The sequence below is a fragment of the Actinia tenebrosa genome, unplaced genomic scaffold, assembly GCF_029948245.1.
Source record: "Actinia tenebrosa isolate PJP-AT-01 unplaced genomic scaffold, QUT_ActTen_1.0 PGA_scaffold0__85_contigs__length_37466705, whole genome shotgun sequence".
NCBI classification, from domain to species: Eukaryota; Metazoa; Cnidaria; class Anthozoa; order Actiniaria; family Actiniidae; genus Actinia; species Actinia tenebrosa.
Window position 1 is genome coordinate 13,435,992 of NW_028292569.1, and position 27,045 is coordinate 13,463,036.

The following is a 27,045-nucleotide window of genomic DNA, read 5'->3' on the forward strand; positions in this document are numbered from 1 at the left end:
GTGAATGAATGAAAATCTGTCATGACCTGGCGGTTAATTGTTGGATCTGTGTCACGCTTACTTGTGCTATCATATTAAAAACATGATTATTGATGCATCCATAGCCCTTGGGCTTGTCGCTTGATCGACTCAAAAACCAAACACAAAAACTCGAATTCGTTCTTCGAAAACGGATATGTATAACATGAGAAGGCACAGGCACAGCCAAGTGCACGAGAAAATGGTACTAGGAAAGGGGGATTACCGTGACAGAAAAAGGGAGCGACGTACACGCACATAGTGCGCGTGACAGCCTCTTTATTAATTTTTTCTGGCTTTCCGCTATATCAAAATAATTAAACATCCTTCGTTGTTAGCCTCTTGTTCCGTTTACCGTTCTTGTTGCTTCATACCCACACCAAGGTACGGCCCTTCGTATCTCGATTGAATTCGCGCGTGTGCGCAAACAACAAAAAACGTAACGAACGAATTTTTTCATATAGTAAAGGAATTAATTTCGAATCATCGCAAACATTAAAGACGTTAGCAGTCAAAACACAAGCGATACCTCAGCAGGTCCAGTTTTCATTATCCTTTCAAATAAGAAAAAAATCCAACAGAGAGATCGCCAGAGCGGAGTCACTTTCAGACAACTTAATATAAGAGGTTTAGTCCAACTGTCCAATTCCAAAATAGATCTATTTTTTCGGCGCCAAGGTTCATGATTCCTTTTAGCGCCTGTCGAGAAAGACGAATAGACACTTCAAGAAGATTGGTTAGAGAGAAGTCATTTAACCCGTGAAATAGAAAATACTAGTCAGCGTGTAATAGTCAAATAGACACAAAAGAAAACAATGGAATTAAGGACTACTATAAGTGTGTTAGTATAATATCTATTTCACGGGTTTAATGACTTCACTCTACTGGCGCTGAAACTAAATCAATTTAGACTCAAGTTGTGTCTTATGAACGTTCGGGATCAGAACCCTGTTGACAAGGAGTCAACGAGAGGATTCCATGCATCAACGCCGCTGCAAGCGGGTTTAAAAGGAAGTTATTGAAAATAACTGGCGAGGTTTGAAAATACTAGAAAACGAAACGAATAAACGAATGAACGAACTGCGACCGGACAAACGACCGAACGAACAAGAATTAATGCCTTTGGAACCATCTTCAAGAGTGTGAAAAATGACCAAGAGACATGATGGCCATGTTGGTGGTAATGGAAGCTAATGAGAATCTTTTTTATATACCCCCAACATGGTGGCAATATAGTAACATGGAAACAAATAATTAAGTAAAAAAAGATAAAAACACCAAAGTGAACAGTTTTAATATTTTTCATATCTGATTTGGGATTCACAAAGGGCTTCATATCACACAACAGTCATCTTAACCAAATTACAAATAAAAATGAAGTTAACTACTTGTCTTAGTTCCAACCAAGTTCCCACCGCTCCATTAACTATGTTCTAACTCAATGTGCGGATAAGAACTGACATAAACTAGATACATCACAATCAAGATGGCGGCTGTGTGACTTCACCTAAATGACGTCATTAGATTTGTGCGAGCATATGAATATCTATTTCATTATGAACCAATAAAATATTCAGTATTATTAATATATCATCTCAACAACATTTCGTATCCAAAAGAATTCTTTTAGGTATATTTACAATTGACAGAAAATAAAGTTGAATTAAAAAAACGTTTCGCAATTCACATGAAATCTATTTACAGCAAGCGGGTTTTAGGTGCGCCACTCGTAAAACCCCGACTTTATTGACACACGATTCATGAAAAAAATTTGTCTAGAAAATTCAGAGTTATTTTGTTTCACTAAAAATTTTAGTAAAAATATTCTTCGATATCTTCAGATACAAAAAAAAAAGAAAAAAAATTTCGGCCAATATTGTCGAGATTTACTGTAGGTTATAATCCCTCGTTTCTGTTTCCAAAAGAACAGAAAATATCCTTGCTCTTAGTGCCTTTCATTTATTGAAAACTGAGGGATAGCTGTGGTTATCGGAATGAGGACGCGACAAACTGTGAAACTCGTGACACAGGTAGACCAAGCTATCGAAATTACAAGCACCAAATGTTAGTTTGGGCTACCTGTGTGTCTGAGATTGTGTATTCAGTGCGAGTATTGTAATAATGTGCCTATATATGGATATATTGAGTTTTATATAATGCACTGGTATGGTATGATGCATTTATTAAACCGGGCTCTATAATTCCTTTGGTCGCTTTGTCAGACCCCAGAAAAAAAACGTGAAAATTCGGATTCCCATAATATAAAGACCCACAGCATGCAATTAGAATTGAAATTAAATGTACTAAGATGTGGCAGTGACTGTCTGTCTCGTGTTAATTTTGTGTCCATTTAATAACTGATGTCCAAAGAAGACACCCAGAGAATGCTGGCTACTAGAGGTTGTTATGGCCGTTCCAAAAGCCAGTTGGAAGTCTGAGCACTCGTTGCTAGGCAACTGAAGCATAACTGTCGTAATAGCAGCCCTGACGTCGTCTGTGGCCTGCAGAGCGACGGGTGAAATGGTAGGACGATTCGAAGCTTCTTTCAGATGGAAAAACGACTTACGTGAGATGCTGCGCTTGGAGTGCTCGCGTTTGATTTTCCAACAGCTCCGAGGTGCGCTTTTGTCGGTCAAGAATGAATAAGTAGCGAATGGACGACTAGCCATGTTGACTAACTCACGCTCCTGGACTTGTGCGATTCTGCGACGATCATGGAACTGTTTGATCTTCCACGCGATAATACACAGAGACAAGACCAAGAAGAAGACGGAGAAAAATACAGAAAAGAACACGAACAGATCTATCTGGGATAAATCCTGGCGAAAATACACTATACCAGTAGTGTCTGAACGTGTTTCGTCGCCAACGCCAAGAAATACCATATAAAACCGACTACTGCTTAAGGAATGCGCCATGTAAGGAAACGTTAATATCAAACGATTTCTAACATTACGCACTCGAATGATAGCGGACGTCGAGTGAAGATAAACAAATGTATTTAGCTTGTCTTCACCTGCGTGCACATCGATAATGTTCGGAGATTCCGACGAGTCTCCGACGTCTCGACGCTTGCGCATGGAGTTTGAGACGACAATCTCGTGCGTCCACGTTGTCTTATTAAGATACACAGCAAAAGTGCCATCGTATGTCGACACGTAGACGTCGATCCCACCCTGAAACACGTCGATTGTGGCTCGTATATCAACGTTAGTGTACCTTGGATAGACCACATAGCTTACTGTTTCTCCTTTAGGGAGTGGAGATGATGAGACGCTGTTGTCATTCGGGTCTATTCCTGGTGTTGCGCTGATGACGAATTCTTGCATGTGGATGATCTTGTAGTAACACTGACGATTATTTTCTGGTCGACCAAGGAATTTGGTGGAATCCTTGCATTTAACGCACTGGGGAAAAAAGATATGCAATTATTTATGATTGTTATTATGAAATTCCCAAGAGTGTCAAAAGACGAACACATGGCGGCCACGTTGATTGTATTAATGATGGGGGTTACTAATAAATCCGTTGTTAAATGCCACCAACATGGCGGCCAAGAATACAATCAAAAACCAGGCTTGAATGATTGTATGTCGCGTTTAGTTAGTGAGTTGACAACTAAGTGAAGAGTCTAACGCAAATCCTGGGGGTTTGAAAAGGAGGAATAAAGCAGGGCAGGGGGGTGCTGATGGATGTGTGTGTGTGTAGGGAGGAAGGGGGGGGGGGGTTTATAACATAAAATCGACCAATGATAACGTGTGAACATACCTGTGTATCATAACAGGGTCGTGAGCTTCTGCAATCCTGTTCTGTGTTATTTTTACAGTCGCATCGTCCCTCTTCGGTACAGACGTCTGCGTGGCCGTTACATCTACAGCTATTGGTCAAAGAGTCACATAACAATTAGAATATTAGCCTTATAAAAACCATGATTAGTGAATGTGTCTATAAGCCAATCCGATGTTGAGTAAAATCCTGGGTCGAGTTTTCATTACAGTGCATTGTGGGGCTGTTTTAGGGGACGAGACGCCATCTTGGAAATGTCCCCTCAAACAGTCCCACAATGCACTGCGATACCAACTAGACCCATTTTCCCCTCAACCTCGGAATGGCTAATAGCACAGCCCCATTACAATGGAATACGCGTACTAAATATGAGGATTGTTGTAAGGACTTACGCTGAACAGCGACCATTCTCAAAGAAGTTTCCAGGAATGCAGTGTTTACATTCGATTCCTCGGCTTTTTCCTTGGCAAAGACATTCTCCATCTTCGTCTATGGTTTTAGGACCATAGTCGAGCCACTTTAAGACCTGATAGGAAATGAGGACAAAGGAAGAAAGAAATGAAAGCTAAAGAGAAAAAAATGAGGGGGAAAACGGATGAACGCATAAATGGGAATAGAATGGGAATTTTCATTTTTTTATGGAACCCGGAAACAAACTCTGGGCTGAACAACTTCAGGGCATAGCTAACTCATAGAATAGGATGGAACAGAATGAAAGGGATAGATTGATAGCTGGCTAGTTGAATAATAGGATCAAGTGGGATGGAATGGGATGAAATTTAGTAACAAAAGACCATTTGCCCATGTTCAACCTGGTTATTAAAAGCATATAATATAAGCATATAAATCCTAGTATCGACCCACAGCTTTGTATTCATTTCATGGGGTCAAAAAATTACTACCAACTTATCTGTCTCGATTTTCATATCCCAGGTTGAGATTCTGGGGAAAATGGTCTTTGATAAGATTTCCTGCATGTTCGTTATAAAACCACTACGACATGAGAATATATGGCTTACCTCTTTAGGATCTAGAGATAAACTCAGGTTAATGGCCTTGGTGAGATTTTCCTTGTCCATACAGACATCTGCACTTCGATTACATGTCTCATAACATGACTCACACGAGCCATTATTAACAGCGTTACCCACGTACAAAGGTGCACAGAACTGGCAGCTCTTGCCCTAGAGACAAAAAAATATCATTACTACGCTAAATATCAATGTGATAGGAATAGTCAATGAGTTAGAAAGAGCATTGTGACTAAATATCATCTCCAACTCCAACGAACAAATTTATCTTATTGTTTCAACAAAATCCCACACTAGACCACTATCTGGGACTTAAAACAATGAAGAATATTATTTGAAAAGAGAAAAGGAATTCTTTTGTTTTGACAAGTTCAAGGGGTCTATATCTAGTGTTGACCATATTGCGTGACCATACTGTGTGACCATTTCACGTACCGTTGTGTGATTGCGACAGTCGACACAAGTATCAAGGCTTGTCTCGTTGAGGCAATGACCATGTTTATTGCACTTGCACTCGATGGAACAGTTGGAGGAAGTCCAGCCAAAGTGACAGGAACAGTTGTTGGGGGTGACGCATTCGCCATGAACACAGCCGTCATCACAGACAGGCTCGCACTTATCACTGGAAAATTACATGCAACGTGTTAGAAATGGTTAATTGAAAATCGTGGTCGAACCTATCCGTGCGACCACTCTTTTATGACACAAATATCTTGGTCGAACCTGTCTACGCGACCACTCTTTTATGACACAATTATCTTGGTCGAACCTGTCTACGCGACCACTCTTTTATGACACAAAGATTCTGGTCGAACCTGTCTATGTGAATACTTTTTATGACTCCATCGTGGTCTTATAAACAGCTTCGACAACGGGTTTTGATGTTATACCAGAAGGGAAAGAAATAATGCTCAATGCAATGAGTTTCAAGATTCATGTTTTTATGCCTCGATGAGATTGAAAAGAATGAGTTAATAGAGTGTGTTCATGGCAGCCATGTTGGTTGGTTAAACAAAAGAAATTCTTTCCCTTGGGAAATAAGTTTTCTTGTCATGCAAAAATATTGCATCGTTTCTGGCACCAACATGGCTGCCGTGAACACACTTTTTAATGAAGTGAACTTGGTTTAAAATGGGAAAACGAAAGAGCGAAAAAATAAAGATCAAATTCCAGTTACCTTGCAATTTGTTTGTATCCTGGTTTACATACACATATATACGACTCGTCTGTGTCGATACAGTTCTGTAGAGACGTGCAGTTGTGTCGATGGTTCAGACATTCGTTCTCAAGAGGACACAGCGAGAAAGCCCACACACGTTGCTCAAGGGTACTTATATGCGTGGTGATGTTATGACCAATGTCAATGGTGCGCCCTTGGCACGTACCCCTTAAGGGACCTACATTTCAAACAAAAATAATCCCTGAAGCTCATTCCTGAGTGTTAATTGATAGTAATAGCACAAAGCATAGCTTCGACAATGGGCGACTGTGCGTTTATGATCGCTGCTCCAATATTAAGAAATATACTGTCTTATATACAAGCAGCTACTATTGACACCTTTAAGTCATCACTAAAGACCTATTTATTTACGGTCATATAATTAAATTATCTATTCTTGTTTTTTACCAACGTCATCAAAAAATTTGCAAGGATTTATATAAAACAAAACTTCCCCAGGCCGAAAGAGTAGCCAAAGCTATATATCTCAGCCAAAATTCTAGCTAAAAGAAGTTTTAGATACGGAGATACAAGCGATTGATTATGACTATAATTTAGTTTAAATGTATGTATCCGCCAACTTGGTGTCTCATTGAGGGACACCAATATGGCGGCCAAATCACGAAGGTTAAAAATAATGTTTATATTGCAAACATTTCAAACTTTCAATAACAATAATCATCAAAATAAAGTTACCAATCAAATACTCAGTTAAAAACGTATTATTCCAATCAAACTTCCCTATTTCTAATGCTTTGAAAATGCGTGATAGAATTGCAGCTCGAACTGGGGGACAAGACAAAATTCCAATGTCATGTGAATTGGAACCTATTGTTTTGTCCGCCAGATTGAGCTGCATTACAAAGTGCTGCAAGGGGTCTATTGAGTGTATGTAACCATGTGACTCAAAAAACCTTGAGATATAAATAACAATGAAACAGTTGCCATGTTGGTTGATGTATAAAGAGAAGCTAATGAGGAATGTTTTGTTATTGGCAACTAAGATGGCGGCTAAGACGGGACGTACACATTCTCTATAGTTGCAGACTTATACCTTTTAGACCGCCTTCCATACATAATCCTTGGCCATTCGAGTTTTGTTTACTACACCATCCACAGTTATAGCTCTGGATGCAGGTAGAACATTGGGTATTGCGAAAGCAGTCAGGCATGCACTGCTGAGATGAGCCACGAAGGATACGCCCTGCTGAGCCTGTCACTTCGGCCATCGGGAGGTATGTTGGTGAGTAACACTTGCCTTGAGTCTCGCTCCACAGGCACTCGTTCCAACCACCATCACCACCTTAAAAACGAAAGAAAATGGAATAAGAGTATGTTTTGATATACTATAGAATGATACGGTATCCTCAATATACTACTTTAGGGGGGAGGAGGGAGGGGGGAGGAGGGATGGGGGAGGGGTCTCACCGGGACCTCAAGCCTTGAGTCCATGTACGCCTGCCCTTCATCTCGCAGGCTCCACCCCCCCCCACCCCCCCCCCCCCCCCCACACACACACACTTTTTTGTTACAACTCAATCGTGAAGAAAGCATCTAAATAGAATAGAATAGAATAGAATAGAATAGAATAGAATAGAATGAAATGGAATGGAATAGAATAGAATAAAATAGAATAGAATAGAATAGAAAAGAATAGAATAGAAAAGAATAGAATAGAATAGATAGAATAGAATAGAATAGAATAGAATAGAATAGAATAGATAGAATAGAATAGAATAGAATAGAATAGAATCAATCAATAGAATAGAATCAATCAATTATTCAATCAACAAGGCATGGAACCAATAACGACTCGATCCTGGACTCGACTCCTCTTCCTTCGCAAAACTTAACAACTAAATTTGAATTCAATCTAATTCCCTCCAATCAGGAACTGACTACATCCCCCGTACTAAACAACACCCCCGTACTAAACAACACCCCCGTACTAAACAACACCCCCGGTACTAAACAACACCCTAATCTAATCAAAATACTCAAACATAAAGAATCTCAAGAATTTAAGAGAGCCCTTACCCTTTGCGTCAAGACACAACTTGCAGGTATCAAACTGTGTACAATCCTTAGGACAGTCTGGAGTACTTTCTACTGTATACGATATACCAGAATGCTTTGACTTGAGCGAGGTTTTGAAACACATCCATGGATATGCAACATCATTTGTAGACAGCTGTTCTTGGGTATCGCTGATCCATTTCAGCTGTGGTGTCCACATGCAGGATGAATCGCGCAAGCAGTTTGCGCAGGTCGGTGCTCGGCAGGATGTTTCAGGACACGAAGCCAGACTTGTGCGTTGATTCTGTGATATTTGACAGGAAGCGGTACTACTGCATGTGATGACCTTGTCAACGCATTTACCACCCCCTGAACACAACATACACCATTTACACCGCGGCGCGCTTGATGAACTACCCGGGTATGACCCAAGGCACGAACCACACGAGGTGTATGTTCTGCAATCTCTTTGCTCCGCTGCCGCGACATTACACAGAGTTCCGTTAATAATCAGAGCATGCGTGACATTTGGGGTGGCGTGACACATAGTAGGTAAGGCTGACGTGACAGAGTAACAGGCTGTAGTATTCTCTATTCTTGATTCATTTGAGGAATAATTCGTATAATGCAGTTCACACCAGTTGCAGCCAGGTGCCGAGGTGCATGTAAGCTTGTCACGCATTCCCGTGCACATATCTACTGGTAACGCAAGCCTGTATAAAGAGCTTTGGACCTGGCCATCAAAACCTCCGAAAATGTACGTCTTGGTGATGTTTGAGTATGCAGAGGCGCCGATCAAGCCACCAGGAGAAACACCCACCATATTGGAATCTATTTAAAAGTGGAATGGAAATTAAGAAACGGGAAGGAAATCTAATTTGTATTATTTTATTTAATTTTTTCTTTTCTACTCACTTGAATCAATAGACATACGCCAGCTGTTGCAGTTAATTCGATAAGCCAACAATTCGGAAGAGAAATGGTCAGCGGTGCTGCGCCCTCCGTAAATAACCATTACGTCATCTATTATGGTGGCAGCGTGAAAGAACCTGGGTGACGGCTGGAGAAAAACAAAAAACTTTATTATCATCATGACTTTTACTATCATCATGATAGCCACGCCACCGATATCATCACTCTTGTCACGATTTATATCATTAATACTCACCCAGGACCATTCTCTACCACAACCAACATTATCATCATCATCATATATTTATACCATCATCATCATCACCATCATCAAAATTTCAATATCATCATATTATCATTACCAGCAATACCATCACTAACATAATAATCGTTATCATCATCCTATCATTACCATCATCATCATGAGCACCAACATCACCATCATCATCCAATCACCACCACCATGAACATCCTTCCATCACCATCATCACTAGCAACATTACCATCACCATTCCATCACCATCAACACTCCATCACCATCATCACCATCTTCACCATCACCATCATCATTCCATCACCATCATCACTATCTTCATCACCACCATAATCATTCTATCATCATCATCATTTCATCATCAGCATCATCATCACTAGCAACATTCCCACCTCCATCATTATAATCTTCATCATCATCACATTACCATCACTATCATTCTCATTATCCATTTTATCATCATCACCACCCACTAGTATGTATACCTTATTGTTGGGTGATGGTTCTAGGATGTTCCATGTTCTGCTTGGTAGGTGTAAGGAATACAGTTCACTCGAGGGCTGTACTTCATGTGTTTTGAATTGATACCCTCCAAATATCAATAGAGACTGAGTAGCTGCGTGATACACGGTACTGTGGCCATACAAACCTGTATTACAATATAACAGCCATTAAACAACTTATTCACCTATATTATAATGATGTCAGAGTAAACAATTCGAGGCTTTTTCTCTGGGTTCTCTGGTTTTTCTCCCTCCTAACATGCTCAATTTCAATTTGATCTGTGATGAGTTAGCCATGCCCTGATTTAGATCAACCCAGAGGTTGTTTCAGGGTTCAATCTGTAAGTTAGCCATGCCCTGACTTAGATCAGCCCAGAGGTTGTTTCAGGGTTTTATCTGTGAGTTAGCCATGCCCTGACTTAGATCAGCCCAGAGGTTGTTTCAGGGTTCAATCTGTGAGTTAACCATGCCCTGACCTAGATCAGCCCAGAGGTTGTTTCAGGGTTCAATCTGTGAGTTAACCATGCCCTGACCTAGATCAGCCCAGAGGTTGCTTCAGTTTTCCCTCAAATCTTTCTTACCTGTGGGTGGTATTCCTAACGGTTCAAGAATAGTCCATGTTTTACTAGGGATACTGTATTGATACACACGGCTGTTTAACCCAGAACTTGGCTCATATCCTCCTATTAATGTGATGATGTTGTTCACCAGTGTACAGGTGTGACCAGCCACTTTTGGAGCAGGGTCATCAGTCTAAAGAGAAAGATACAAAGTGTCACGCAACATGTGTCTCTTGACCTGAGAGCAATAAAGAAATAGGTCGAGTGTTGCTCATCTGTCTAATACGAATGTCTGTCACGCGTGACATTCCACTTACCTCGATTTGGGTCCACGAGGGAGTAATGACATTGAAATGCCACGACTCGTTGGATACACCAGTTTTTGTCAGACCTCCATGGATCACCATCGTATCCTATGAAAAAACAATATAGTCATATGATATTCACACAACTTAAACCGTTAGGCTTAGGGCAAACCATTAACAAGATTCATCTGTAATGTAAAGAATGTGCAAGTTGAACGATACCAATGTCTTAAAATGCCACAGGCTTTTATTAGTATCTGTGAACAGCTGATGTCTGTGGTCTTCAGAAAACAGCAGTATGCATCAGATCCCCCCCCCCCCCCCCCCCCCGGGGTAATCCACAACCGGCAGAACGAGGCCTGGGAGTGGATGAACAAATAATGAATGGTGAGATAAAACAAAGAACGCAGCTCACATGTAGAACAATACACATTGTTCACCATAATCCATGCTTTCTTTGTTTTTGTTATTTTGTCCAATCCCAAGCTTCGTTCTACCAGTGGACACCGACACGATGCCAAAGTAATGTATTTCCAAACATACCTGGTAAATTACAGCACAATGAAAATATCTGGCCGACGGTAGGAGAACAGGGAACTGGTTAGTTGTCACGTGAGTCCACGTCTTGCCGATGACATCATATTTCATGACGTCACTTAGTATCCCCATAGATAACGAAAACCCGCCATAGATCCACAGGTTATTTGAATGAATTACCATGGTATTGGCCATTCGAGCTAAATCACTGTAACTACTGTTTGGAAATAGATTGTTGTAGAGAGTTTCCCAGGATCCTTTGCCAGGAGGTACGATGGTACTGCAGTCAAGCCCAGTGAAGCCACCGGTGCACTCACACTGCGCAGTCGCCTGAAAAAGATGCATGAAATTTTTCAAAAATTCGTTTAACGATTTAGAAAATTAAATTTAGTTAACGGTTATGCATGAGAAGACAGATGAATATGGATACCACTCAAACAAAGAATCTTATTTTCAAGAGAATGACACGTGGGCTGAGATGGGTAAAACATTACATCAAAATTAAGGGTTCCTTTGCTGTTCAAAAGTTAAAAAAATTCTTTCTTTTTAGAAGATAAAAATTTTCGTTGCCTTTTTTTCTTCATTTAATTAGGATTTCGAGTTGAATTGCTGATAATATGAAAATAATTTGAAAAGGACAGAAACAAACAATGATAAAGTATAATGCGCATAAATGCACTACGAGGTTCGACGTACCGTGTTGCAAACTCCTCGTCCCAATGATGAGCTACAGTTACTTGGGCAGACTTGATGAGTACAATCAGGACCCACCCATCTATCTCTGCAGACACACGACTCCCCTGCGCCTGTCATCACACACTGCCGATTACCATAGCAACTGTCTGTACACCTATGGACAGCGAAGACAGCACCAAAACCATTCGAGGGTTGTCCTTGCGAGATATCTCCTTGGAACATCACCACCATGTTGCCTAGAGTTGCTTTGATCTTGTACGTAGATTCCTTAGATCCGCAGAAAGAGCCCAGCTTGTAAAACACTGGTGGGTGTGGCAAGCGGGAGTCTAGAATAAAGGTTGGTAGCCCATCATAAATGTCGACATGGTTGGTCAGACAATCAAGACTCATATTGAGGAAGTCAAGAGTGATTGAGGATCTGTCATGCACTGGTTGTGACTCATAGATTACGTTATGGCTCGTGTTCTTGGATGAGGATATTACCCAGATACAGCTTGCCTTACTGCGGTCTGTCACACCTTCACCTACGAATGTGGAGATATCACCTTCCGTGACATTGGTTAGGACACTTCGGCCAGTGCATTCATGGTAACACCTTCCACCATTCCTGCAAATGACAAACGAAGATATAAAAATTGCGTGACACCTTCAGGTCATTCCATAATCAATTAATTTGTTGTACTGAAAGGCATGATATATACACACCTTGGATCTCCTTTTAACCCAGGCAAACATTTATCACAGTGTTCACCCATAGTGTTGTCCTTACAGAAGCACACTCCTGTGGTCATGTTACAATCTCCTTGCATGACATCTCCGTGACCATTACAACTGCACTTCTTACACCCATGTGGAGTCGTTGCGTTACCATATGAGCCCCTCACGCATAGTTCACAATGGTTACCATGGGTGTAGTCTAAAAAGATGGCGTTATGAAATTAAAAAGTGGAATTTACTCATAAGCCTCTTAGAAGTCTTATTATATAAACTAACAGTTCTTCAAGAAATAATGGAGGTTGCAGTTCAGATTTCATAGGACAAAAACGTCTAATTTGCAGTCGCCCTGTTGGCATTTTGTATTTTTGCGTATCTCCCCATGGTGACTGGATGATTCAGAAAGACTGGGAAGCCATTTCAATAATACAATGTGTCAACCATGTAATTGTGTAAAGGGTAAAGAATAGGAAGCCATTCTAATGTTATAACGTGTCATTCTATGTACTTGCATAAAGGGTAAAGAATGGGAAGCCATTCTAATGTTACAACGTGTCATTCTATGTACTTGCATAAAGGATAAAGAATGGGAAACCATTTGAATGTCACAACGTGCCATGCCCTGTACCTGCATTAAGGGTAAAGATAGCAAGCCATTTCAATGTTACAACATGCCGTACCATGTACCTGCATTAAGGGTAAAGATAGCAAGCCATTTCAATGTTACAACATGCCGTACCATGGGAGGGCTTTATATTCGCATATTGTGCAATACGTCGCTTCTATATAACAGAATATTTTAAGCAAACAATTGCTCATGTATGTTGATAACTATTATATAACGAAATTTATGCAACTAACTACTCGTTTAAATTCCGTTATATACATAATTCTATGTAACGGAATTCATGCGCAACTAAGTACTTGCACAAGCTCCGTTATATACGATATGTAATGTAACTAAATACTAGTTTAAATTCCGTTATTATACTAAATACTATATAACGGAATTTATGCAACTTATTACTCGCTTAAATTCCGTTATATACGCTATGTTATGTAACGGAATTTTTGCAAGAACATAAAGACATAAAAGGCACCGACTGATTATTTTCGACGTCAACGAGCAACCGAACTTTTGCAGGATATCGAAAACCGCGGTAAATTCATTCAATCTTTAACGCTCTTGTGCCGAATAACTGTAACAATAGGTAGGAAAATAGGAAAGCCTCCTGTAAAGGCTCGTGCAATTACAAGAACTTTCAAGACGTCACTCGTACAAGTCTACCTATTCAATAACGAATTCTACCTGAGGACGTGTATTCCCTATGCAAATGATGTAACAGAAGTTTATGTAGATATAATTTTCTAAAAATAATATGCTAGGAAGAATATCGTTTTTAATTTTGAGAAATCTGAACCCCCCACCCATTTGTTGTTGCATAAAACGATGGCCCCTTTTTTGTTGTCTATCTGTTTTTGTTTTTTTTTTGCCCCTCCCCCTTTAAACTTGAATCGGATTCAAGTTCGTTAAGACCAGAAACCCCCCCCCCCCCCCCCCCCCAACGCACACACACACAATAAGAACACAGATATCTCACCCACAATCCCATACCATGTACTTGCATAAAGGATATCCGTAATTTTGGCTTACCTTGACACTTGTCACATATGCCTATATCCTGGTTACAAGAACTGTGTCCGTTACAACCACAATCAATGGTACAGTTCTCTCCAAGCCATCCGAGATCACAATGACATGTGTAATCAGATCCACATATTCCGTGGATGCAAGGATTATAGCAACTAGAAGTAAAATAAATAATATTATTGGTGGGGCACCAGATGACGGGCAACCAGCTAGCAGTACTAGAATCATTATTAGCTTTATCTTCAACTTCAATTACTATTCATCATCATCGTCAAGATCATCATTATCAACCCCCACCACTATCATCACCACCACCCCTCACCACTATCTTCATCCCTCACTACAACCATCGTCATCATCAGCCACCACAACAATCATCATCATAATAGACCTAATCGGCTAAGTACATACGTTTTGTTACACGCAATCTTGCCATCCCCAGTAAATCCACGATTACACACGCAGTTAAACGAATCATACACGTTATGACACGTAGCATTATGATGGCAGTCATGTAGTCCCAGTCTACACTCGTCCACATCCGGGCACATGGAGTACGACCAATCAACGCTACAGAAAGAAGAGTAAGATATTCGCATGATTACATACACATTGAACAATAGGGCCCGGTTGTACCAAGGGTGGGTAGCGCTATCCGATGGATAAATCTTATTCAGTCGATAAATTTATTGGATAACAGCATCGACTTATCCACTGGATAAGGATTTATCTTTTGGATAGCGCTATCCACCTTTGTACAACTGGGCCCAGAACGATAAATCAAATGTATTTATACTGTTTTTTGCTTTTTTGCTTAGTTTTTAATCTCGTGCCACTCCCTTTAATATTATTCCTTTCTTTACCAGTAATGCTAGATAAAACTAAATCAAAAACATAGTATTCAAGGGTATGTCATATGGATCTTGAATTGCAAAAGAAAATTATAAAATGGACTAGGTCTATTCTATTCATTCAATTCTTCATATTCCTGATATAAATACTATTACTTTAAATAATTTACGGCAATTAAAGGGCTGTCGTTAGATAGCTGTAAATGGTCTGAAACTTTGGGAAAATACCAAATGGATTGGGTATATTCAAGTCTACATATTACCTTACAAATACTACAATCATGATGATCTATCATTTGATGATTTATGCTTTTATATAGTGCTCTCTTCCATATGAATATGTTCAAAGGCGCTTTACAATGAGTTATGAATGAGAGGTGGTTAGTATGAGGTGTAGGCACTGAGGGTGGTCACTGCCAGGGTTTCTTTACCTCCTCAGTGGTTCTTTTACACCCTTCTGATATTAGTAAATTATTCACTATTCATGGCAATGAGACAGATGAGTATGTTGATTCAGTGTGTGAGTACAATCCAAACAGATGGCTTACCTGCCGTTGATATTCACAAGGCTTGAACATTGGCCATTATTTGGTCCATCAAAGTCTCCTCCAAAACAACTAAAAAAGTGAGATCAGTTAAGATTATTGCCATCCTGGGATAAACCCAGCACAGATCAAAAATAAAGCATGGTTATGAATGAGTTTACACCACTCGTGTGTGTACGTGCAGTACCATGACAGTGGCGGAGCTGAGTCCAAATATTCCGATTGGATCACTAGTGAAATTGTGTGCTGTGATTGGCTTAAAGATTATTTTCATTTCTGTACCATGAATGTGACAGTGCCAAGTCCAAGCATTCTGATTGGATCACTAGTGAAATTGTGTGCTGTGATTGGCTCAAAGGATATTTTCATTTCTGTACCATGACTGTGACAGTGTTCAAGCATTCTGATTGGATCACTAGTGAAATTGTGTGCTGTGATTGGCTTAAAGATTATTTTCGTTTCTGTACCATGACTGCAACAGTGCCAAATCCAAGCATTCTGATTGGATCACTAGTGAAATTGTGTGCTGTGATTGGCTCAAAGATTATTTTCATTTCTGTATCATGACTGCAACAGTGCCAAGTTCAAGCATTCTGATTGGATCACTAGTGATCTCTCGCACTGTGACTGATACAGATTCACTCTTGAACCCAGAGCCATGCTATAACCCTATGAATACCAACTTACCTGCCTATCAGTGGGTTGTCAGTACTTCCACACCATCCACACTGTATGTCAGCCAAGCAGGTTTTACAGGTTGTATGCATGGTGCAGTTCCTGCATTGGTTACTGGTTTTGCTGTAAAACAAAGACAAAATGTAATGAATGAGTATGAGTGTGGATTTAAGCCAGCACGAATATAGGAATTCATGTCAAGAGCTCAGGAGGGTTTATGGTTTTTTAAAAAATGGTCTGTTTTGTCCTTGATTTACTAGAGTAGCAAACCTGTGGCTCTCACTCCATGGTCGAACTGGAATTTAGAAGATTTTTTTTGTGGACAGAGAAAAACCAGTGAACCTGGAGGAAAATCTTCAAGGGTGGGTCTAGAGGTTTTATTTTATTTTAATTTTATAAGCTTCGCCAAGGGCAGGGAAACACCACAGAGCAAAGCTCCACTACTGGGACCCAGGTTGCATAGTAGGGACAAGATTTGGAGTCTATATACAATATATTAAACAAGGACTACTGCTGTTTGATAAATCTTACCTATCGACCCAGTAGGTACACTGACCATATGGGTACTGCGCAACATAGGTACCGAACAAAAAACAGGATGAGGTTTTCTCGCACCAAGCACAGCCTAATTTATCACTTACACATGAAGAACAACTTGCACGTCTGCAATGAAGCAAAACAATGAAAATATAAAAATGGAGTAAAAATTGAGTTGCTCAAGGCTAGATTGGTTATAACACTGCCACTACTTCAAAAAAAAATTGGTGAAGGTTATGTTGCATGATCTCACCAAGCCCTGTTACATACCAAACCATCTTTAACACCTTGGACAATTATTCACGTCTCTATCATTGCAAGCTAACCGTTCATCTCGTTTCGATGCAAAAGCACAGCTACCTTTCAAGATGGCACAGCGAACTGCTAAGGGGATTATTCCTAAAAAAATCTGAACTTAGTGATAAAATGGGTTTAAAATGTATACATACTGGTGACATGGCAGGTTGCAAGATGCTGGATCCCGGATGAGGGCTGAAGATGCTCTGCCTTGCCGAAAGCAAATGTTATCTATTGGCACCCATTCACATAGACTTTGCTAGAAAATAGGAAAAGAGGGACAAAAGGCAAATTTCAGTATTGAAAAGTAACAAATTATCAAGCGGAAATTAAAAATATATGGATCAGTTGGATATGAATTAAATTAATTAAGTGAGAAAATGAAAGAAATGAGAGAAAAGAATTAAAGAAAAATTATAAGATGAAATTCAAAAAGCACAAAAATTGGGGGGGGTGGGAAGAACATGAAAAATGAAAAAATGAAAAAATGGGATCTTACGAGAAAGAGATAAAATAAACAAGTAATGGCAAAAAATGGGAATAGGCAGTAAAAAATACAAAAAGGGGAACGAGAAGAAAAGAAGAATTATCAATTTAGCCCTACCTGCGCACAGGACACACAGTCAACAAATTCTGAACATCTAAAGCAGTCAGTAGCATTAAGGACAAGGTGTCGAACATGTCCTGCTGCATCTTGACAGACAGTGGACGAAGAGCGGGACTCACACTTGTTAGTAAGAGGACACCATCCACAGCTTGTGTCAGTCATACAGAGCATACAGTTTGTTAAACTTGCACATTCACTACCTCCTGAGGTATAAGGCTGTAGAAAGTGACCTGATATAGGCTGCAAAAAAATAATATTTATCTTATAGACCCCTTGCACTGAGTCCCGAGAGGAATTGTTCTGGGGGAGAAAACAATGGATTTTTCTTTCTTTCTTTCTTTCTTTTCTTTTCTTTTTTGATTAAGAAAAGCTGGCCTATTGTTTCGTCCCCCAGAACAATTCCTCTAGGAAACCAATGCAAGGGGTCTATAAGAAAACTAATTTGGTTTTTAATTTTGCTTCAGACCTTTCAAACTAGTACTGTACATACCAAAAGAAACATTGCATTTCCACTGCCATTCCAGGAAGCTTCAAAATCAACTGGACCATGATAAGAGTTGGCTATTCGAAGGACTACTTCCATTTTCGTATAGTACTTCTTATCCTGTCCTGGGTTGGGAAAGAGATCTTGGTTGGGGCGGAATGCTTTTGCTGAACATGAGCTTTGTATGTTTCCATAGGGACAGTGAGCAACTTCCATCTGCAGGGGAAATATTCAAGAAGAACAATATTGTGTAAATATTGATATATATTCAGTCACCATAATCACATCAGCAGATAATATTATTCCCAATAGTCATTACCATAATGACCGTTATCATCATTGCCAGCACCAGCACCATTATCATTCTTATCGCCGCCATCATTGCCACCAGCACCATTATCATCATCATCATCATCACCACCAGCATCATTGCATCATTATCAGCATCAAATTTTGCTATCACCAATGTCATCCTCATCATTGGGTGCCCGTGCTGTGTGCTGTCATAAAGCACATAGGGATAGATAGAACACGAGAGAAGTGTTTGGAAAAGCACGACACATACGTGTAGTGCTTCTCGACACTTTTCGAGCGTTTTGCCAATCCCCAAGTGCTTTATAACTCCACACATTATTTCTTTTATAAAATGCTAAGGCCGCATGTGTGCTATGTGCTCTCATAAAGCACACGCTCCCAACTAATAAGAATGCGAGATTTACAACAGTTATCTTACAATAACAATTATTAAGACATATTAATTAAAATTGATTTATTAATTGATTAATTAATATATTAATTAATTTAATAGTAAATGAGTAATTAATTAGGATTATTTATTAGAATTGATATTATTTATTAGTAGTAATAATCATTTTAGGGTATGAAACAATCAATGATTCCTTACCGAGTTGCTTTTGCTAGCATCTTTGCTTAGATACAAAGTGTTACTCATGCGCAAAGAATTGCTTGTTCTTGCTCTTAGAAAGAAGGTAGGCCATGGGGAGGTTCTGTACTTGAAAGGATAAACAAAACCAACCAGGGTTTTCTTGAGAATTTTGTTCCAGAGTAGCACATCGTAAGTAATAACATCCTTAGATGTCGACACCATGGTAACTTCATCAGGGTGGCTAGTATTTGGAGGTGTGGTATGCGAAATAACTATCATCCCAGGTGGATAATCACTTGATCGGCACTGATCTACTGATCCAGTCAAAAATTGTCCACTAGTACCCCACCAGCCTTTTAGCTCGTTCATATTACTTGATGTGGGTGCCTTGCATGCATTCATTGGTGATGTCACTGGGTAGCAACGACTGTCTTGGACACACCATCCACAGTTGGGCGTATGTCTTGAGCCCCACGTCAAGCAAGATGTACACTGACTGTACACTCCACAAGGCCCTGGACAGTTGTCCATTTGCCATCCAGAAGAACACTGACTGGACATTTGAGCTGCAAAGCATTTTTCTTCACTTCCGCACCAGCCACAAGCAGGATCAGGAACACATGTCTCTGATGTTAAGTACCTACTGCAATGTCCAGCAATCACTGCCATCCCTGTTCTATTCTCCACTGTTACGGCTTCAGGAAGCTTGTATGCATACATAGTACCCAAAGGTTCTCCACTGTAACCTCCAAAGATAAGGAGCACAGACTCTCGTAAGAGGGCTACATGAGAGAATCTACCTCGCCGAGGTTTTGTTGATTGAGGTGATGCTGTTGAAAGGGCATTGAAGACTGAGTTTGAGGTCCACTTCCGACACTTGAGATTGAAGAAATGAACATCATTGTCATAACAAGTTTCATCATTTTTATGCTCGTGTCTGTTACCCCCTGAAGTTTAAACAAAAAATAATTAGCATAATATAGCAATTTACTAATTCACATTGAAAATAACAACCTGAAGGAAAAGGTAATTAGTGAGAGATGATGACGGCAGAGTTGATAATAATGATGATGTGATGATGATGATTATGATGATGAAGTGATGATTTTATAGCTAGTTGACATTATGATGATGGTGGTGGTAATGACGGTAGACCGCAGATGGTATTAATGATGCTGACAATGTTAATGATAATGATAATAATTATTGTTTTTATGATGCTTATTGTTGATAGTGATGATGATGGTACTGATGAATGCTGTTAGATTACGGTATTGTTGATTGCGATGATGGTGATGATGATGAATAGTGTTAATAATAATGATAGTGATGAGGATAAAAATCATGATGAAGATACTTTGCTAGTGACGATGACAATGTTTATCAGGAGAGCAGGTGATGACGATGATAATGTGATAAATAATTCAAGGCGTTTTTGGTCAGGTGCGATAATGCACGCTCTCCCCCATAAAACACCATGCATTATTCTCAATAATGCTTGGATCTAAAAATAGCTACGTACCAAAAACAACCATGTAGTCCCCTACAACTGTGGCAGAGTGAAAGGCACGTGGTTTAGGTTTATTAGAGTCCCCTGCCGTCATCCACTCTGTCCACACTAGGCCGTCAACATGAAATACATGTAGCATGTTCTTCCTGACACTTTCTCTGATGGAGTCAAAAGAACATGATATAGTTAAATATTGGCAGGCAAACAGGTTTGAGTCCCACCAGGAGCCAAACAAATATTTACATCTTTAAGGTTAGTTATTGATGCACTGACTATTACATGGGGTGCTTACCATGTACCCAGAAAAACCAGAAAATTGTGGTTGGGAAAACCAATAATATTTTACTATCATTCTGATCAGAAAGTTCCAGAAAACTTCGGCCTTCCAATTATTGAGGTATTCCACTTTTCCAGCACTTTTTTGTACTTCTGGTGGAAGTGTGTACGATTTTATCATCATCAATATCTTCTATGCCTGTGTGACACATACGGCTGAGTGTACAATTTATCAGAAGTTAATTAGTTACCCTTAGCAAACAAATTTCTGACGGGATGTATTGGTTTAAATGGTAAGCACCCCAGATCATTGTAATTCTTCTACTCACCTTGATGATGCCGAGTAAAATCCACCAAAGACAATGAGTGACCGTATGTCCTCGTAGTAGACAGAAGAATGCCCTAACACTCGTAATGCAAGGTTTTTCCCACTTTTGTATTTCACTTCCATCCATCCAGTGTTTGCTTTGCTCAAGTCATATCTGTACATGGCTGAGGAAAAGGTCTCATTGGTTGTTTGACCTGTAAAAAAGGAAGCAAAATTTATCCTATAACTTAAGAGTACATCATAGAGAACATTTACGATATTATTGCGATACTTTCAATGTCTCTAGGCAGAGCTTAACAAAATGGCAGGTCAACAGACAATGTCCAGCCAAAGTAGCGCTTTTCTAGTAGTCCTCAAACTAGACATCACATTGACGGGTCACATGTTGATGAGTTTCAGAAGGCAGTCGTCAGGTCCAGCCATTGAGCCGCCATTATTTTTAAGCATGCTAGGTCAGATAAGCAAGTCCAATACTGAAAATACAACCCTCAATTCCATTGATATTACTAAACCTTTTGAATATTTAGGAAAATATCTCTCACCTCCATAGATGTATAGCTTGTCATCAACCAGGTTCGCTGTGTGTTGAGTGACAGGGGGAGGAGCATTAGAGTCATTAGGTGACAGTTGAGTCCAGGTCAGTGTAGTTAGGTTCAGCTTCCATAACTCATTGGTCAGATGTTCATCATCAAACTGTCCTCCGAATATTATCATACTATCGTAGTATAAAGTGGCTGTATGTGAGTAACGTCCAGCCTGTCAAGCAGAATACATTACCATTTGATTAATAAGAGATGTCAATGGTGATCAGTATAAAAAAATAATTTCTTGGTTCTCTGCCTGGTTATTTCACAATACATTTCTTTGTAATTTTGGTATTGTTTTAATGCTCACAACAATTTTTCTATAAAGTATAGAGTGTGTGTAACAATGTGACTCAAAATCCCTTGAGATATGAATAACAATAAAACAGCCGCCATCTTGCTTGATCTAACAAGAGAAGCTAATTAGGAATGCTTTGTTATCGTCAACAAACATGGCAGCAATGCCCTAACATGCACCTGCTCTAATGGTCAGTAACTTGTTGCACATGTATGTTGCTCTCTCATATGAAATCTGGAATCTTTTCAAATTGGTTTTTCAAAATTAGACCCAGTTACTTTCTACTCTTATTGACTGGCAAAAATAACTGACATTCTGTCACAACTATTGATCATCTAACTTGTTGTTCCTTTCATCTCACTCCTTTGGTGTAACACTACATCAACCCTTGATTGACATAGGTGTACAAGATTGATACTTACTGGGTGTGGTTGGGGAGTCGTTACTTTGGTCCACTGAGCAGTTGTCAAATTAAATTTCAATAAATTATTATTTGCAGAATTTAAATCATAACCTGGAATAAATAGAAGAAAAAAGATGATGTGAGGACACCAAAATGGTGATAATAATGAAGATAACAAAATAATGATGATGATAAAAAATGATGATGATAAATAAATGAAAATAAGAGTGATAAAAATATTGATCATGATGATTGATGGTAATGGATGATGAAAATGATCATAATATGATCATAATATAGTATTGATAAATGACAGTTGATGATACTGAACATAAATGATGATGATGATGATGATGATCATTATTTTCTGACACTGACATTTATAATTGATTATTATTACTAGTATTACAGAATGCACAAGAACAAACCTCCAAATGACCAAATATCATCAGTGGGTTTATAGTATACTGCGGCATGGCCTAGACGAGGTGTAAATTGAGCCAAGTAGGTTACCATTTTGTACCATGAATTAGCACCATTATTGGAATCTAGAGAAAGAAAACAAGACTCTCCTGCATAGCCTGGATTGCAGACGCAATGATGGTTGACCTGGAAAGGAAATTAAGGTCCTTTTGTTCATCTACATAATAAAAATACTTATCCTAGTTAAGTAGACTTGGGAAAAAAAATAATAAATTGACTTTATTTAACGAGGGTGACATACATTACTGGTAACCCAGTAGTTTCCATTATGGCCCTCCTACAATTAATAAACTGAAATGAAATGATCAAAGAAACATAAATTGTGTTAAGAATCCCAACTGACAAGTAAGCAAACCAGTTGGCTATTTACAAGCATGGTCTAGAAACTGAATCTGAACTAATCAGGGATCAGGACAAATACAGTCTCAGCTAGTGTCCACAGCAGGACTCGAACTCGGCACTACCGGATTGCAAGACCAACACTATGACCACTCGACCATGCTGCCTCCCTTTATCAGACTCCCTTTATGACGACACAAATATGTACATGTGTCTACAGCGTAATTTTACTCCTTAACTTCATTAGCCATTCCTCTCAATCTTATCCTTCCCAACCAATAACCCCGAAATCTGTGAGAAATTCTGATCACCTTCTTTGGTAGATATACTGCATAAAAATAGTTAGATGGACAAATACAGGCATATTTTGGAAACATTACTTACTGTATCACAAATCCCATTAGTATCCATATTACAGATGTCTGGACACCAATGCAGGTCACATGCTTTGCCGTGCCAGGTGCCACTGCATATGCACTTCCCATTGGAGCAAGACCCATGGCCTGAGCAATCCTTGGGACAGTCCTCGATGGTATAATTTGCTGTAAAACCTTCTAGTACATAATTGGTATCACTATAAAGATTGATTAACATCTGTGAAGATAAAAAATTTACCATAAAAAATGGTTTATAAATATTGGTGGACAATAGTACCTATGTACCATCACGTGATGGCAGGTATGATATATGAGGCACAACAGTAGAGTTTTTCCTCAGGGACAACTACTGTACCAAGGGCATACTGCACATATATAATCATGTCATTTAGATGTTCACTCAATGACTAAGCATTAATGTACTGTACATATACTAGCTATACAATGCCAGGTTTTGAGTGTCTCATTATGTACCCTAGAACATCATCCCAGAAGGCGCTTGTATTTTAAATATACACATGAGACTTCAGGCATTTGGTGTGCAGGATCAGGATGCAGGGGCAGATCTAACTAAGGGGAGTGCTGCAGAGGGAGCACACTCCCCTAGATAAGCTGATATTTACTGTATCATTGGTATTTGAGTTTGTAAGCAAAGGGTCCACCCCTTTTAAAATGAAAATCCTGGATGGGGTACAGCCACCCTCCCCCCCCAAAAAAAATGATATGCAAGAAACATGTGGTATATTACTTGTTTTGGCACAAGAACCCATGCACAAAATATATGTGACTACATGCATTTATACCAAAGTATTAAAAATATATTAATGTATATTTTTAATACTTTGGTATAAATGCATGTAGTCACATATATGACCATACCTGTGTTGCTTCTCAATCAGGGTACCAATGATATTCCTTACCTTTCCAGATGTAGCAATTATTTCTCCTGGAGACGAATCTCCACTGAAACTCCCAATCAGTGGCGACCGGTATGATGGCCCATCATAGATAAATAAATAGTCAAAGGAGCATTCGGTGGAGTACTCCACAAATACTAGAGTTATTGACATGTTCGGCCGTGGAGCTGCATAGAGAGGAAAGGATGAATATATTAATCATTTATAAAAATTATGACTTAATTTGGTATACTATTGGTACAAAAATTTCAGTATAAAAATCGTAAAAGTTTAATCTCCAGATAATATCTTAATGCTATAGAATTTTTCCCTTTGTCAAACTAACAAATGTCTTGACGTCACCATACTTATTGTTCTTACTGACTACTGTATTGGTATTCTATGGATGGACTAATTGGCAAATATGTGCGTGCGTATATTTTCTGTGTATTTTTTGTGTATGAAATTTGTATTTTTCTGCTTTTTTAATTTGCTATTTATCCTTGTTACTTTTTTGAAAACATAGTATTCTGCAACTTTCTGACCTCCTAGCTGCCTAACTTGATTAGCTTTTCAGCTATTTTAGGTAGCTGTGCTCATGTTTTTGCAATTTTAAATTTATGTTTCATGTAATTATTTCCTCCTTGAGTGCAAATAAACTATTGTTGTTGTTGTTGTTGTTTATTGAAATTTGGCTAATATATATATAGATAGATATTTAACCTGCATGCTTCCAAATTTTTCAAGTAAGAAGTCGATGAATCTTTGAATATTATTTTACGGTGAATGTGAGTAATTATTCAAATGCCTTCCTTGTTCACATACCATGACATACATACGTCAATGAAAAACTCTGGGTAGCCAATATCTCTGTTTATTTTAGGCTAATTTCATGGATAAGGTTTAAAACTTTGATCACAAATACTAATGATATATGTGATCTTTCATTACTATTCTATTTTTTCAACTAATCAATCAAGAAAATATAACACAAAATCAGATTAAATTATACGATTAAGATTTAATGAAGTTAGCACACGTCTGAGAAGTAAACAATACTATTACTTCCAACTCATACGTTTGTAAACTTAAAATTTTGTATAGTTTTCTTCAAACTATTAATTTTTTGACTAATTTCAATATTTTAAAATACATCAAAGTATATATTATTAAATCATTGTAATAATAATTATTTTTATTTACATTCAATATCAAGAATCAATATTAGGGTATTCTAATTGACTTTGCAATTTTTGGAAGCCAAAATACGGAATAACAAGTCCAAACATAACGAGTACAGAATTTTATACTATTTTGACGGATTCCTCTTATTTTTTAATAAAAATGCTACCATATTTATTGGTGGAAAATATTAATGAAGGAAATAATACAAACACCAGCTGCTTTAACAAGTTAAAAAAATAGCTTCTGGACAAACAAATCTAAGCATATCTATAATAACGGCGCAAGACTGACGGTGAAAACCATAATATATATAAAACCCAAAATAAAATCGTCCCAAAAGACAGCATAGATTAATGGGTCCACTTTACGCCTCATGTACAAAAAAACATAATAAAAGGTTGAAAAATAGTTCGAATCGTTCGAATATAAGCTTAGAATCTTCGGTATAATGTTATTTTGTCTTAATAGATTAGAGAATATTTTACCTTCTATCAGCCATTCACAGCGCGTATTTGCAGGATACTTTCCTGGACCATCAGAAATTGTTCCATTTAGATCTTTTATTGTAGTTTTTCCGCCACATTTAGCATTGGTTCTCGATATCAAGAATATTAAAACTACTGCTGTAGCCAGGGCAGCCCAAAGCTTCGTGACCCACAAACGACAAATACTTCTCGTTGACATAATTCAGAAGAACTAAGAATGATTCAAATATTTCAAGTCCATATCCCGTTAGTTAAGACCTTGAAATCTCGACACAGATAATAACTTGAAGTGGTAGAGGTATTAGTTTGGTGTTTGGTGAGGCATTCCATGTTCTAAGATTGACATATTTTAACCACAGTTTAGGATACTTGATAGACTGACACTAGCACTCCCGACTTTCCACGAGTATTTCTGAAGCTTAGCCAGGCGCCATTAAAACAAAAATGTGTCCATGTAACGCAGAAGTTCACAAAGAATCCGTTTGCTGTCAAAACCAGCGCAAAAGTAGAAGGAATCCTTTCGTTAGCGAAGAAAAAACCGCCGACAATTTTCAAGACAACACTCTCCTTCGTTACTGAATACAATCATAATACATTGACATCACTCACTCTGGTCACGTGATTAAACGTTACCATAGACGACCCAGTAAGAAACACCTGGATTTAAATTTTTAATGGATTAAAACTAATCAAAAATACTTTTCTCCAAAAGAATATCCTTTATGTCAAGAGGTTTTTTCCGTCAAAATATTCTGAGGCGCGCTTCAAAAGCCAAAT

At 38.7% G+C, this 27,045-nt stretch overlaps 1 protein-coding gene across 1 annotated transcript; it reads right to left on the bottom strand.

The window, feature by feature from the left end:
- Nucleotides 1–1,287: 1,287 nt before the first annotated feature.
- Nucleotides 1,288–26,840, bottom strand: LOC116301580 (multiple epidermal growth factor-like domains protein 8). The gene is made up of 32 exons (XM_089031875.1): nucleotides 26,269–26,840; nucleotides 24,623–24,786; nucleotides 23,710–23,919; nucleotides 22,932–23,112; nucleotides 22,523–22,614; nucleotides 21,761–21,974; nucleotides 21,220–21,412; nucleotides 20,627–20,772; nucleotides 19,123–20,051; nucleotides 18,225–18,434; nucleotides 17,732–17,974; nucleotides 17,280–17,386; nucleotides 16,825–16,956; nucleotides 16,306–16,416; nucleotides 15,622–15,690; nucleotides 14,634–14,792; nucleotides 14,226–14,377; nucleotides 12,563–12,773; nucleotides 11,858–12,464; nucleotides 11,168–11,491; nucleotides 10,637–10,732; nucleotides 10,341–10,512; nucleotides 9,742–9,905; nucleotides 8,986–9,130; nucleotides 8,092–8,901; nucleotides 7,109–7,357; nucleotides 6,013–6,232; nucleotides 5,271–5,457; nucleotides 4,824–4,988; nucleotides 4,197–4,330; nucleotides 3,787–3,895; nucleotides 1,288–3,425 (listed from the first exon to the last, which is right to left on the bottom strand). Exons 1-32 carry the CDS (start codon nucleotides 26,465–26,467, stop codon nucleotides 2,322–2,324), a joined length of 8,208 nt encoding a protein of 2,735 aa, XP_088888001.1. The 5' UTR covers nucleotides 26,468–26,840; the 3' UTR covers nucleotides 1,288–2,321.
- Nucleotides 26,841–27,045: the final 205 nt, after the last annotated feature.